This window comes from Panthera tigris, chromosome B2 (assembly GCF_018350195.1).
Source record: "Panthera tigris isolate Pti1 chromosome B2, P.tigris_Pti1_mat1.1, whole genome shotgun sequence".
NCBI lineage: Eukaryota > Metazoa > Chordata > Mammalia > Carnivora > Felidae > Panthera > Panthera tigris.
Genome location: NC_056664.1, coordinates 95,182,209 through 95,196,867, shown reverse-complemented (window position 1 = coordinate 95,196,867; position 14,659 = coordinate 95,182,209). Strand labels below are relative to the sequence as shown.

Sequence of the window (14,659 nt, the reverse complement as noted above, 5' to 3'; positions counted from 1 at the left end):
CAAGGGAATCTAGACATTCATCCCTATGTGATGTTATTTTGCCTTGATAACACAAGTAGTCATAACCTGTTCAGGGTTTCTTTTATGAGATAAAATGTCTATGCAAAAATCTAGGAGGAGGAAGCAATAATGTAGACAAAATTAATTTTATATTTTGCCTTATGTTTAGTTATGGAAAGATAAGTTTAAGAAATAATATGTAAATGAAACTTTTTCAGAAACGTCTAAGGATTTTTAATAACTCATTTCTTTATGTGAGGCTTTAAAGTTATAATGTTCATTTTTAATAATAAATAATTTATCATTACAGACAGATTTGATCAATTTTGGGCCATCAACCGGAAACTCATGGAATATCCTGCAGAAGAAAATGGATTTCGTTATATCCCTTTTAGAATATATCAGGTAGGAAGTAGTGTTTTTAATGATACCAGCTTGTGAATGCCTCAGACATCTTACTTCTTGAAGTGGTGTAATCCAAAACTCTTTAAATTGGCATAGTAACTGAAGTGTATTGATTAGTTGATCTTCCCAGATCTTTATCTTTTGGTGACAATCACAACAGAAACCATGCTGATATTTGGTTCATATACAGTTGATCCTCATTATTTGCAATATTTGCTTGCTTTCTAAAATTTATCTGTGACCAGAGTCAGTACTCAGCAGTGCGCTCATGGACATGTGTGGAACTTCAAAAAATTTGGTTTGCCCAGCATGCACATTTTCAGCAATGCCATACCTTCTTATTTCTGTTCTTTTCCCAGTTTATGTTTTTCATGCTTTTGTGCTTTTTTTGGTGGTTTGTTTAAAATTGCTCCCAAGAGCAGTGCTAAAGTGTCATCTTTAAACAGAAACACACATAAAACAAGGTTATGTGTTGATCAGTTGAAGAACGTGTTGTGACCAGAGGCTCACAGTATCCCAACCCTGTATTTCCCCCAGGGACAGTGGTTCAAATATTTGCTGATTTAGCGTTTGCAGTAATTTTTATAAAATGTAGCTACCACAAATAAAGAGAATCGACCTATTTGTTTTAACAGTGAGGCTTTATTTAGTGTTGTACAACAAAATAGATAGTAGGCTTTCCTTGTAGCACAATTTCTTAGGTAAAGAAACTCCTTTTCTGTAGAGTACTTTAAAACTTGTAAGTGCTTTACATATAGCAAATACTTTGTGAATATTTGTTGAGTGAATGGTATTCCAGAAAGTGAGTTACCTACTATCACAAAGAAGTCGTTGGGGATAGGAATTGGAACATAATATCATAGACATGAACTCTAATCTAGCAAGATTTCCATTCAGACTCAGAGAGATTATGTCATAACTTCCCCTTGGTAGCCATTTTCAGTATCCCACAGTCTTTACTCATAGTTACTTCTGTAGTATTTTTTAAATATTTAAAGAGCCATCAATCACATAACTGTATTAAAGAGGAAAACAAATTATCTAATTGAAAGCAAGTAAAAGCCCACTACACTCAAAGAATGAAATAATTTAAATAAGGTTTCTTTTCATTGATTTCATTAACATAATGGCAGATAGGCTATTTTTAGATCATGGATTCGTAATATGTACAATAGAAATAAAATGGGAAAAATTCCTGTTGGAATAAGACCAGATGATCTAGTTAGCCACACATCTCTGCTTTCTTTTTTTAAATTCCACAAGTCTTTGTCAAGCACAGATATTATACAGTGGGTTTGGAAATACCATAGTTTATTTATTTATGCATAATCCAGAATTGTGAAGAATCCGAAGCAATTTATACAAATATATAATCAAAACAAAAAAGAATTTGAAGTCAGAGCCATGCATCATAAAAAAAAAAAATCTGAGGGAATGTACAAGAATTTATAATCACAGAATAGAAAAGAATTTAAAATCAAAATCACTGAAAATAAAAAATAGAAACTCAGCGTGAGATTATATAAGCTTTGACTGAGTGAGATACTCAAGTTTATTAAAATTGACCTGCAGATTTGACCCTGAGTGTCCTTGTATCCAAAACAAGGGGAAAGAAATGTGGTAACATTTTTTTCTCCATCATACATAAAATGAAAACTTACTAGGTCATTAGGGAAAGCTAAACTTTCTTGGGCATTATATAGGAAAGAAATTTCTCATGTGGCTTCATTTATAAGGAGTAGGGCAATGTTTTTTTATAACTTCCCCACAGTAAAAATATAGTAGTTTTCATAAAGCTGCTTCCTAAAGTGTTATTCAGCAGTAGCTAAAGACAATGAATTATAAGTCACAGATCATCCACAGTATAATAAAGACTTGGATAAAGTAATGGGAAGGCTAGGACTGAAAAGATTTTTAGGTCTTTAGGCTGAAGAATGTTTTTATCAAATAAGAAGGAAAGTAAGTGTGGAGCAAAGCATTTGGGGATTGGTATTCACAGTAAAGGTTAACCTGGCAGAGGAGAGGTTTACAGAGAACTGCAAAGGAAAAGAACGAGAAAAATTATTGCTGCTCACATGGGAAAGCCTCAGTCTTTTCTGTGTTGCAAGGAATAAAGCCACCTGCTGAAAAGAGGGCTGGTAGCAGTTTTGGACACTGTTCTGTTTGACAGTGGGCAAGTAGAAGAGGTCCTATAGTTGCATAAAATGATGTGAGAAAGAAAGATGGCAGGAAGCCTAGCTATGTTGAAAGAAGAAATGTCTCACGTTAGATGACTCTGTACTGACCACCTAGGCATTCTATAAGAGAAACTTCTGCAGAGCTAGATTTAGGAGTGATATGCTTTAGCTCTTCCATAGAGAAAAGCCAAAATGGAGCCAGATTTTATGGACTCTAAGTATAATACTTTTAGTGAGTAGGATTCATGTAGTCCATAATCTCATAGAAGGAGTCTGCTTTACTTCTTCATGGATATTGGTGGTTAACGTACATTTTAAAAACAGTAACAGAGTAATCCTTAAGTTTTCTGAGTGGATTTCAAAACTTAAAAAAAAAAGTTTAAGTAAGCCCTACACCCAATGTGGGGTTTGAACTCACGACCTTGAGATCAGGAGTCATATGCTCTGCTGACTGAGACAGCCAGGCCACCCTCAAAAGTGGTTTTTAAGCAGCAGCCCAGGGCCAAGCTTGGGAGAGGACAAATGGGACTGGGTCAGGTGGCTTGACTCCTTTCCTCCTGGGACTTGACAGTCTGAAACTTGCCTTTCTATCTATGCCAAGACAGATTCAGGTGCTTTGCCCAAGTTAGATAGTTCTTGATCTAGCTAGCATTCTGGATACACTACTACCCTCAAAATGTTAGTGTTATCTTTGAAGGCAAGATTGGATAAAAAAAATCTGTGTAGTAGGATTTAGCACAGTCTTTCAGATACTGTGAGTGCTTTATAATTACTTAATTTAAGGTGTTAATAGGGTGTTAAAAAGCACCAAAGGTCATATAATTTTAAAGCTGAAAAATAGACTTTTTAAAAAGTTAAATAATCCCAAACTGAAATAGCTAGCTGTTTTCTTTGGATTTAAATGTATAACAGTGGAAAAGAGCTAGAAGCTTTGGAAGGGTTAAAACAGCTGTGTACGATAGATCAAGATCACAGTTTTGCTTTATTCACTTAGTAGAGAATTATTTTGGCCTCTTTCTGCTTCGGTTTCATAGTCTGACAATTTGACTTACATGTAAACCTCACTGAGCTCAGAAGGTTCAAAAAGATTTGAGACATAAAGGCTAAACTAAGTACTTTTCTTTAAAAAATAAAGTTGTGTTTCCAGAAAGAGCACTGAACTAGAAGGCAGGGCCTCCAGGATTCTGGGAGGTCTGACACTGACCTTGGTGGGCCTTTGTTTCCTCATCCATAAAATGAAAGGGGCATAACTGAATGAATTTATATATCTGGTTAAAGTTTTTCTCCAAAGAAGCCATATTACAGGTTTATATAATTCTGTCAGTGACACTCTTATTTTTTAAAACATTTTAAACTCCTCACTTCAGAGCAAATTTATCATTTTTACAGCAAACATAGTCCTTTCCTTTATGGGATTGCTTTGACTGAAGTCCTTTATGGTACTGTATGACTTTTAATCACTTCTAAAAATGAAATTTATACTCTCTAAGTGGTTTATCTTTTTCATGAAGGCAGGGCAGTTGTTTTGTTCATGCTGTGTGCCCAGGGTCTTAGAAAAGTGCCTGGCATGTAGTAGGCATTTGTGAATATTTGTTCATTCATTAAATCATTCCATCTGTCGTTAGTAGTTGATTTCGGGTTATTCTGTTGTACCACGAGCTCCATAGTAACGTACCATAATGCATTCCCAGACCCTAGCAAATTATCTTACTTGTGGCATTTAGTTAAATAAAATATACCACAAACTCTAAAGGCATTCTCAAAAGAGGAGTTTCAAAACTATTTTGAGATTTATACCTTTTAGCAGTTACTTGGATAGGTAGGTTCTGGCTTGTATACTTTACTGTAGTTTCTATGCTGTGAGTACTTGACGCTCTGATAGGGAAAGTATGTTATATAATCATCATTTATTGTGGGGTTATTACTGTTAGAATAATGGTGCAGATGTACAGAGCGGGAGGTGTGCCTTTCCGTGTGTATGTTATGTTCTGGGAAAAATTGTCAGATGTATTCATACCTTTTGTTGTGGTGTCACAACACAGAAGGATTTAGAGAAGGATTTAGAGAGAATGCAAGGAGGAGGGAAGAGAAAGAGAGAATGTGTGTGTGAAAGAGAAAATGGTTTTATAAAGTTCTATAATTAGATTGAAAGTGGGAAGCTCGAGAATTCTTGAAATTTGCTTGACGAAACGTGGTTGCCAGGTGGGGACTTTGTTAGGAAAGAGCTTGCTGCCTGATCTTTCCTGTGCCAACAAGTTGGCAGTTTCTCCTCAGATAGGAGGAGCTGACTTTCCTGTTGGTCTTACCCCTTTCCAGCTGGGTTCTTATTTGAATTTGAGTAAAATTTTAGGAGTAAGGTATATAAGTGAATATAAAAATTTAGGAGTCTTAGTTTTTGCCCATTCTTAGTTTTGCAATTCCTCACTTTTCCCATTTCTTTATATGTTTGAATCCTCATTCATGCCTTGACCAAAGGAAGATGGGTTCTGCTTCCTGTTTTCCTAATTGAACAGTCTCAAGGGGAATACAGGTATCTGTTGCGGACTCCTTTACAGCTGATATTAGTTCATATGGGTAGGATATTCCATTAAGTGTAGCTTTTACTTATGCATGTTTTGATTAGTCTGAGTCTTTCATTTCTTTCATAGTAGATATAAATCTCTGTACTGAGAACTTAAATTAGTAATAAGTTTAAGCAGTATCTGAAACTCTAGGTTTATTAAGATAAATGAAAGACCTCATTTTTACTAAAATATTTTCCTTTGCAGAAAATAATAAAATTCCTCTGTAGCAAGGGGTGTGAAAAGGAAGGGGCACTGAGCATGCTTAAATCATACTCACTTCATCTTTTGAAGCCTCAGAACCACCATATGATGTAGGTATCATCATCTGATTTTACATGAGGAAGCTGAAGCCCAGGGGTTTTCAGTCGCTTGCTCAGGGGTACACAAATGAAACACGGAAGAGCCAAAATCAGACCTAGGTGAGACTTAAAAAGTATAATTTTACGTATAAAATGAGGTTTACAGAATTTTCAGGATAGAATTATCACATAAAGTCCATCTCAACTAAATAAATTGATAGAAACCTAGAAGTCTTCTAACTGGTGATACTCTGTAAAGGCTGGCTTTTGTCCAGACTGTTAGGAAAACTCCGTTGTTTTTCATCTGCAGTTTGATTGTCATGGGCTCAAAATGACTACAATCTAGCGACAGACTTTTAGCGGTACAAGTAAAATAGGTACAAAAGTAGTCTAGAGAGCCATTATAGACCAACATGTGTCATTTCTGTCATTTACATAACAGTTTAGTTTGGTGTGTGAGTTTCAGGTCTGTGTTCCTGAAATCCAGGTGCTTTGTATTAGCTGGTATTCTAGAGATGAGGTTGAAGGCAGAAAGTGTTTCAGAAATGTAACCTAAATGTCATTTAGAATAGCACACGTAAACAGATGGTGATTAATGGGGATATCTGTTAAAAAGACTTGTAAAGTGACGGTGAAGTCCTTAGGCGTTGGTATTTCGGTTGTAGAGTGAAATTAGACATGTTTTGTTGTGTTTTTCAAGAAGCAATGGATTCATAAATGTTATCCTGCCAAAATACTTTGCATAAGAAAAGTTTATTTTATTCAGTTATTCGTTCATTCATTCAAGTTCATGGACTCACAGATATTTGCATGTCATGCCCTGTGCTACGCATGGGGGATACAAATGTTGGTTAATATCCTGCATCACCCTTCACAGAGCTTGTAGTTTAAAGGTGGAAGGTAATCAGGTAAGTATACAAACAAATGTAAAATCACCACTATCATTGGTGCTGGGAAGCAGAGGTAGGTATACAACAAAAGCCTCAATCCTCTAGGGAGAGTTTGATCTAGTTTGGGAGGGCAGAGAAGGCTTTGTTGATGCAGTGTTGTAGCTCTTGGAGAATCAACAGGTGGGTGGAATTAAGGAAGGCAAAGAGTGATGATAAGAGCTTTGTAGGCAGAGAGGACCTTTTAGGTGTTGAACACAGAGTTGGAAAATAAGGCTGCAAATGTAAGGGTTAGACTATATTATGGAATTTTCTTTTTATTTTCTGAAGAATTTTAGTAATATCCATATTATCTGAATATCCAAATTTATTCAATAAAGCTTACCTAATCACCTACTTTGTTCTTTATAGAAGTTATAAATAAACTTATTTATAGAAGTTATAAATAAATTCAGAGAATCCTCTTAGGAGCAACATAACTGTTATTTTTAGTTTTAAACAAAAACATGAAGCTGATAAACGATGCTTATTTTCTAATGAGGTTAATTAATGATTCTTAGTTGTTTTTTGGCAGTTGTTCATCAGTTAAATGATGTCAGAGTTTAACTTGGCAATTCCTGGACTGAAGAAGGAGTCAAAATTTTACATTCTGTTTGCTTTCGGAAATGCTGATTTATGAATTTTGAAAAGTCAGAACAGCAGAAATGTGTGGCAAATTATGGTGGTGTTTATTAAGATTCCTTCTCTGGGGTTATGGCAGTTTGAGTGAGAAATTGCAATTCTGTTCTTTTGTTGTTTCCCATTTTAGTTGATACCTTGCAATAACATGCAGCAGAAAAGGCCAGAGAAAAAGAACAGGGACTTGCTATGTGGTAAAGTGAATAGTAATTTTGTTTTTCATTTCAAAAAGAAACACTGAGTAATTTGTAATACATTTTGAACTGTGTAAAGATATTTAATATCTTTAACAGGATAGAATGTATTCTCTGTTCTGCAGTTGAACATATGTTACTTAGTTTTTTTTTGAGTTATTTTCAGTACCTTTCCTTAAAATTAAAAACAAACAAACAAACCTTTTGATTGTAGCAAAATACATGCAAAATTTACTGTCTTAACTATTTTTAAGTATATACTTCAGTAGTGTTAAATATGGTCTCTAAAACACTTTCATGTTGCAAAACTGAAACTCCGTACCCATTAAACACCAACTATGAATTTGATTACTCTAGGTACCTCATATAAGTGAAGTCATAAAGTATTTTGTGTGTGTGTGACTTGCTTATATTACTTAGCATATTGTCCTCAATGTTCGTTCATGCTGTAGCCTGCATGTATACACCATGTTTTATGTATCCATTCATGGACACTAGAGTTGCCTCCACCTTTTGGCTGTTGTGAATAATACTGCTATGAATACGGGTATGTTAGGGTTTCCCAGAGAAACAGAACCAACTGGATGGGGGGAGAGAGAAAGAAATTTATTTTAAAGAATTGCTTCATATGACTGGCGAGGTTGGTGAACCCAAAATTTGATGGAATAGGGTGGCAAGGCAAGCTCGAGACTTAGGGAAAAGTACAGTTTGAGTCCAGTGGCAATCTTCTGGCAGAATTCCTTCTTGCTCAAAGGAGGTCAGTCTTTGTTTTATTAAGGCCTTCAACTGATTGGGTGACACTGACCCACATTTTGGGGGATACTCTGTTTTACTCAGAGTCCACCAATTTAAATGTTAATCTCCTCTAAAAAACACCTCCACAGAAATATCCAGAATAATATTTGACCAAATATCTGGGCATCACAGCCCAACCAAGTTGACACAGAAAATTTACCATCACAGTAGGTGTACGGATATCTTTTTGAGACTCTACTTTCTTTTCTTTTGGGTATATACCCAGAAGTAGAATTGCTGAATCATATTGTTAATTCTATTTTTAAATTTTTAAGGAGCTGCCATACTGTCTTCCATAGTAGCTGCACCATTTTACATTCCTACCAGTAGTGCACAAAGGTTCCAATTTCTCTACATCTTCACCAGCACTTACTACTTTGTTTTTTGGTTTTTGTTTGTGTTTGATATTATGTTTAGATGAAATATAGCCAGAATATGTGTGTGTGTGTGTGTGTGTACACACACACACACACACACATATGTATACATATATACACACATATACATACATATATGTATGTATACATGTATGTACACACATATATGTGTGTGTGTACATATATATGTATGTATGTATACACCTGCAGGTTATACATTGTTTTCTGACCTAGCTTTTCTTATAAGATAGATTTAGAGAAGTACAGCTTTCCCACCACCCCACTTCTAGCTGCTGACTTATTGATAAGATCATTTATTAAATAATGTTTGGTAAACTTCTTTCTTGAAGAGCCAGATAGTAAATATTTTTGGCTTTGCAGGCCAGATGGTCTCTGTTGCACCTGTATAACTCTGTAGCTAGAAAGTAGCCACAATTTACAGATGATGAACATGACTGTGTTCCAGTAAAACTTTATTTACAGAAACAGGTGAAGGGCACAATTTGACTTACAGGCAATAGTGATATAAACTATCCTTTTCTACTGGATAAAAATGCCACCTCTGCTTTATATTAAAGTATTTTGACTACTGGGATCTATTTTTGGGTTCCCTGTTTTGTTCCATTGGTATATTTGTCTCTTCTTAAGCTGGTATTATTTTTATTTGATTTTATTTAGTTTTCTGATACCTACTGGGGAAATTCATCCCTTACCTTTTTTTTTTTTTTTAAATACTTTCCATGTTTATTCTCTGTCATTACCTCTTTTTTTTTTTTTTTTTAAAGTTTATTTATTTATTTTGAGACAGAGATAGCACAAGTCGGGGAGGGGCAGAGAGAGAGGGAGAGAAAAAGAATCCCAAGCAGGCCCTGTGCTGCCAGCCTGCATCCATTAAAGCCGTGAGATCCACCCACAAAGCCATGAGATCATGACCTGAGCTGAAACCAAGAGTCGGATGCTTAACCCACTGAGCCACTTAGGCGCCCTGTCATTAACTTGTTTACATGCCTTTTATAATAATTTTATCAACTTCCCATAGCATCTTGTATGGTTGAAAGTGGAAATACATTAAATTTGTATTTTTAATTTTGGTAGGATTCACCTCTTCATGTTATTAGGTCTTCCCAGATAGGAACATAATACATCTCTCTTATTATTCAGATTTTATGTTCTCTGTAGATTTTAAAATTTTCTTCAAATAAGCCCTCCCTGTACCTTTCTTCTTCTTTTATTTTAGGTGTTTTATAGGTATTATTTTTATTCCATTTCTACATATTTTTACAGGTGTTTTGTAGGTATTGTTTTTCTTTATTTCATTTCCATTTCTACATATTTTTTACACTGGCTAAAAAAAAGCAAAAACAAAAACACCTTCCCACCAATTTTTTTATTGACCATTTCTTTTTCTTGCTTTATTGCATTGCTATTATTACATTGCCAAGATACTATTGAACAGTAATGATCCTAGCAGACATTTCTGTTTGGTTTCTGGTATTCATTGGTATGGTTTTAATATTTCATCATTTAGAATGATACATAGCCTTTATCAAATGAAACTAATTTCCTTCTGGATTTTAAAATTAGAAATGGATGCTAAATTATTGACTAATTAAGTTACTGCTTTTTTCCCTTTTTGTCCTTTTTAATTTGGTACTTCTGTTAATGTTGACCTTCTCTTTCCTGAAGATCATAATCATATTATTATAAGATCCTACCCATTTTCCTCACTGTGACACTCTCACTGCTTTTCCTTTCCATAAGATGAAACCTTTAGAATTTCTCTTCCCTGTATTCCTCCAGTCTTCTACTATACAGAGACCTTTATACCACTTTAACTTCTGGGTTTCTTAATGCCTGGCTTTTGCCAGAAGAGTTTAGTATCTTCACTTTTAGGCTGTTACTAGATTTTCCATTGCAGGTTCTGCCTGCCTTTTCAAGGATACTGTTTAACATTTATATTTCATATCCCAGATATTCTGTCAATATTCAAGGTATCAGTTTCTGATAGAGCTTTTGGTAGAAATCTCTGCCTGGTCATCTCTTTCTTTCCCTGCCTCAAGAGTAAAAAGGATCCAACCTTTTAATCAGCTTTTCCTTAGCTTTTGGAGTCTTTATGCTTACTGCTCCATAGTCTCTTGTCCACCCAGAGAGAACACTGCAGAGGTTTATAGTTCCCTCCATGTAGTCCCTGCCTGGCTACTCACCCCAGTAGCTGCTTTAGCCCAGGAGAGCTGTGGTATTGGGTGGGAGTCAGAGCTGGGAGTAGAGGCGAAAAGGGGAAGTACACTAAGCTTCCTCACTCCCAGAATACCCTTCATGTATAGTTGCTAATATGTTATTTTTCATATAAAGAATTATATAACAGTATTCCTTGGGGAAAGTGTCTAATACTTAATTCATATCCTAGCTGTGGCAGTAGCATGCTAAGATATATGTTGAAATATCTGTGCTTAAAAAATAGGATCTGTATGTTGTAGGTATAGAAAGACAAAGTACAGAATGGATGCTCAGTTCTTAAAAATAACTTTTGGGAGCACCTGAGTGGCTCAGTCTGTTGACTCTTGATTTTGGCTCAGGTCATGATCTCCCAGGGTTATGAGATCAAGCCCAGCATTGGGTTCCATGCTCACAGCATGGGGCCTACATGGTATTCTCTTTCTCTTTCCCTCTCTCTCTCTCTGTCTCTGTCTGTCTCTGTGTGTGTGTGTGTGTGTGTGTGTGTGTGTGTGTGTGTGTGTCTTCCCCCCTCTCTCTTGCCCCTCCCCTGCTTGTGATCACTCCCTCACTCTCAAAATAAACATTAAAATAACTTCTGATCCAAGTGAAGATAACAGTCATAAAATAATAAATAACTTGGAAGTTGAAGACCTATCATTCATTTTCACAACCATCACCACTGTCTGTTTTCATCACCTCAAAAAGAAACCCTATACCCATTAGCAATGCTATTATGGACATATAAGTAGAATCACTTAATGTGTCCTTTTTTCACAGGCTTAATACTTTCAGGGTCCAGCCATCTTATAGTATGTACCTTATTCTTTTTTGTGACTGAATAACATTTCACTGTAGTGGTATACCATATTTTGTTTGTCCATTCAATCAGGTGATGAACATTTGGGTAGTCCCTACTTTTGGACTATTATGAATAATGTTCCCATGAACATTTGTGCATAGGTTTTTGGGTGGACATATTTGCAGTTAGTTCCTGAGTATATACTTAGGAGAGGAATAAGTGGTAACTCTGTTTAACCCTTTGAGGATTGCCAAACTGTTTTCCAAATTGGCTGTACCATTTTACATTTCTGTCAACATTGTGTGAGGTTTTCAACTTCTTCATGTCACTGCACCTCTTGTTATTGTTCATCTCTTTGATCACAGTCATCCCAAGTAGATATGAAGGGCTATTTCCTTATGATTTTTATTTGCGTTTCCCTAACGAGTAGTGTCTTATTGAGCATCTTTTCTTGTGCTTACTGGCCGTTTGTATATCTTCTTCGGAGAAATGTTTCTTTAAATCCTTGCCTCATTTTTAAATTAGATTGTCTTTTCATTGTTGATTTATAAGAGTCCTTTTTATATTCTCGATACTAGACCTTAACTAGATGCATGCTTTATAGATTTTTTCTTTTATTCTGTGGATGTCTTTTTACTTTCTTGGCAGTATCCCTGAAACACAGAAAGTTTTCATTTTGATGAAGTCCAGTTCATTTTTTCTTTGGTTACTTATGCTTTTATGTTGTCGTATCTAAGAAACCATTGCCTAAATATAGGGTGATGAAGATTTCTTTCTCTGTTTTCTTCTAAACTGTTACAGTTTTGGTTCCTTCAGCTAGGTCTTTGATCCATTTTGAATTAATTTGGGTGCGTAGTACAGGGTGGGAGGCTCACCTGCATTCTTTTGTACGTGGATGTTCCAGGTCTTCAGTGTGATTTGTTGAAAAGAATTATCTTCCTCTCACTGGATTGTCTTGGCACTCTTGTTGGAAATGAATTGTCCACAAATGTATGGTTTTTATATCTAGATTCTGTTCTGTTGCCCTGGTTATATGTCCAACCTCTACCACTACCACACTGTCTTGAACTCTGTAGTTTTGTAGTAAGTTTTGAAATTGAGAAATAGGAGTCCTCTATCTTTGTTCATTTTTTCAAGATTATTTTGGCTATCCTGGATCTTTTACATTTCCATATGAATTCTAGGATCAGCTCATCATTTTCTGCAAAAAAAAAGGCATCTAGGATTTTGATAGGAATTGTATTGGATATGTAGATCAAATTGTGTAGTATTGCTATCTTAACAAACAATCTTAAGTCTTTCAGTCCTTAAACACAGGATCTCCTTCCGTTTATTTAGGTCTTCAGCTTGTCTCAACAAGGTTTGTAGTTGACGGTATACAAGTCTCCTACTTCTTTTGTTCAATTTGTTTATTCCTGTGTATTTTTTTGATTCAGTTGTTTTTATCATTTTTAGATTATTCATTGTTAATATATATAAAGAATATTGATTTTTGTTTATTGACTTTATTTTCTGCAGCCTCATTGAACTTGTTTATTACCTGTATTAGTTTTTTTCTGGTTCCTTAGAATTTTCTTCATAGAAAATCATGTCACTACAAAAAAAAGATAGTTTTACTTCTTCCTTTCCTATTTGAATGCTTTTATTTATTTTTCTTGCCTAATTTCCCTGGCTAGAATTCCCAATACAGTGTCAAAATAGAAATGACAAAAATGAAGGATTGGTGTTGAATCTTTAAATAATTGGTGAAATTCTCCTGTGAAGCCATATGGTCCTGGGTGTTCTTTGTGGGCATATTTTAAAATTACTAATTCCTTCTCTTATTTGTTATAGATCTGTTCTATAGATTTTTTTTTTTTTACAGATTTTGCCAGTGTTCTTATTACTTTTATGGAGAAAACAGTATTTGAAATTCTTATTCCACCATTGAGGACATCACCATTTCATAATGATTCTTAACCTTCAAATTTAGATAGGTGGATTTTGTAGAAATTTGGAGAAAGAAAAGGCTGAAGAGTTTTCTGAGGTGTTTTTTTTTTTTTTTTTTTAAAGGAGATCTGTTCTTTGTAATTATTTCTAAATACAAAGATTTTTTTTTTTAATTTTTTAATGTTTGTTTATTTTTGAGACAGGGAGAGACAGCATGAACGGGGGAGGGTCAGAGAGAGAGGGAGACACAGAATCTGAAACAGGCTCCAGGTTCTGAGCTGTCAGCACAGAGCCTGACGCGGGGCTCGAACTCACAGACCGTGAGATCATGACCTGAGCCGAAGTCGGATGCCTAACTGACTGAGCCACCCAGGTGCCCCTCTAAATACAAAGATTTTAACCCAGTATATGGTTTGAGAGCATGAATATTGCTGTAAATTATTATGGAAGATTACTTTTTGTAAAGTTGTACATTCTTGATTTTTTTGGAAAGTTTTTCCCACATAGTTCTCTGATACATAACTTTGAAAAATTTGAAAGAATCAAATCTGTAGCATTCATTGATATAGCAAGTGGTTAAGATGGAAAAGTTTTCATTTAGGCAACTTTACTAAGTTTGTATGTGTGTGTGATTTGGGGCATTCATCTCACATCTCTGGACCTCAATTTTATCATCTGTAAAATAAGGATAATAATCTCTTATAAGCCGATGTGAATATTAAATGTAATATTTTAAATACAGTATTGTGCTTGATACATAATAAATAATTTACAGATTATTTGCTGTTATTAGTAGTAGATGTTATTGATATAGGTCATTAGTTCTGTTCTGAGTTATTTTATCAGCAACAATGATGGTTTGCTATGCCTCCTATGTTCTCTTATTTTTGTGATTGGTAGGACATATTGGAAAAATAGCTCATTCCATTTATTAATGTATTTCTGGTCTTAGCATAGTCTTCTCTGTGAGGCTTTATCTGGCTCCCAAAATCTATTTCTCATCACTACCAAACACTCATATACCCTCTTTTTTTGTTTCAGTTCCCTATTTCTTTACCACTTTCATTCAAGTTCCTAGACCAATACCTTGGAATCACTTTTGATCCATTTCTTAGAACTGTACATTGTAATGTACTAGAAGCATTTGCGTTTATCCCCTTCTGACCATTTTCACTAACTTCTAGTTCCTGTTACTTTGATTTTCGTAAAACACAGCTAGACTCTAATCAAATAGTATCACATGTTCCTCAAAACATGCTTGATGTTTTATTTTCTTACACTGTTCACTTGTCCTGGGAATAGCCCTTACTCCCAGAATGCTTCTAAACTCAATTCAAA

The 14,659-nt window shown here is 35.1% G+C and overlaps 1 protein-coding gene across 1 annotated transcript in view; it reads left to right on the top strand.

The window, feature by feature from the left end:
- ATG5 (autophagy related 5) overlaps positions 1 to 14,659 on the top strand; it is a 128,599-nt gene that overhangs the window by 74,575 nt on the left and 39,365 nt on the right. The window contains exon 6 of the mRNA XM_007085492.3: positions 311 to 405. Coding sequence (XP_007085554.1) covers positions 311 to 405 — 95 coding nt within the window. The remainder of the gene's footprint in view (positions 1 to 310; positions 406 to 14,659) is intronic.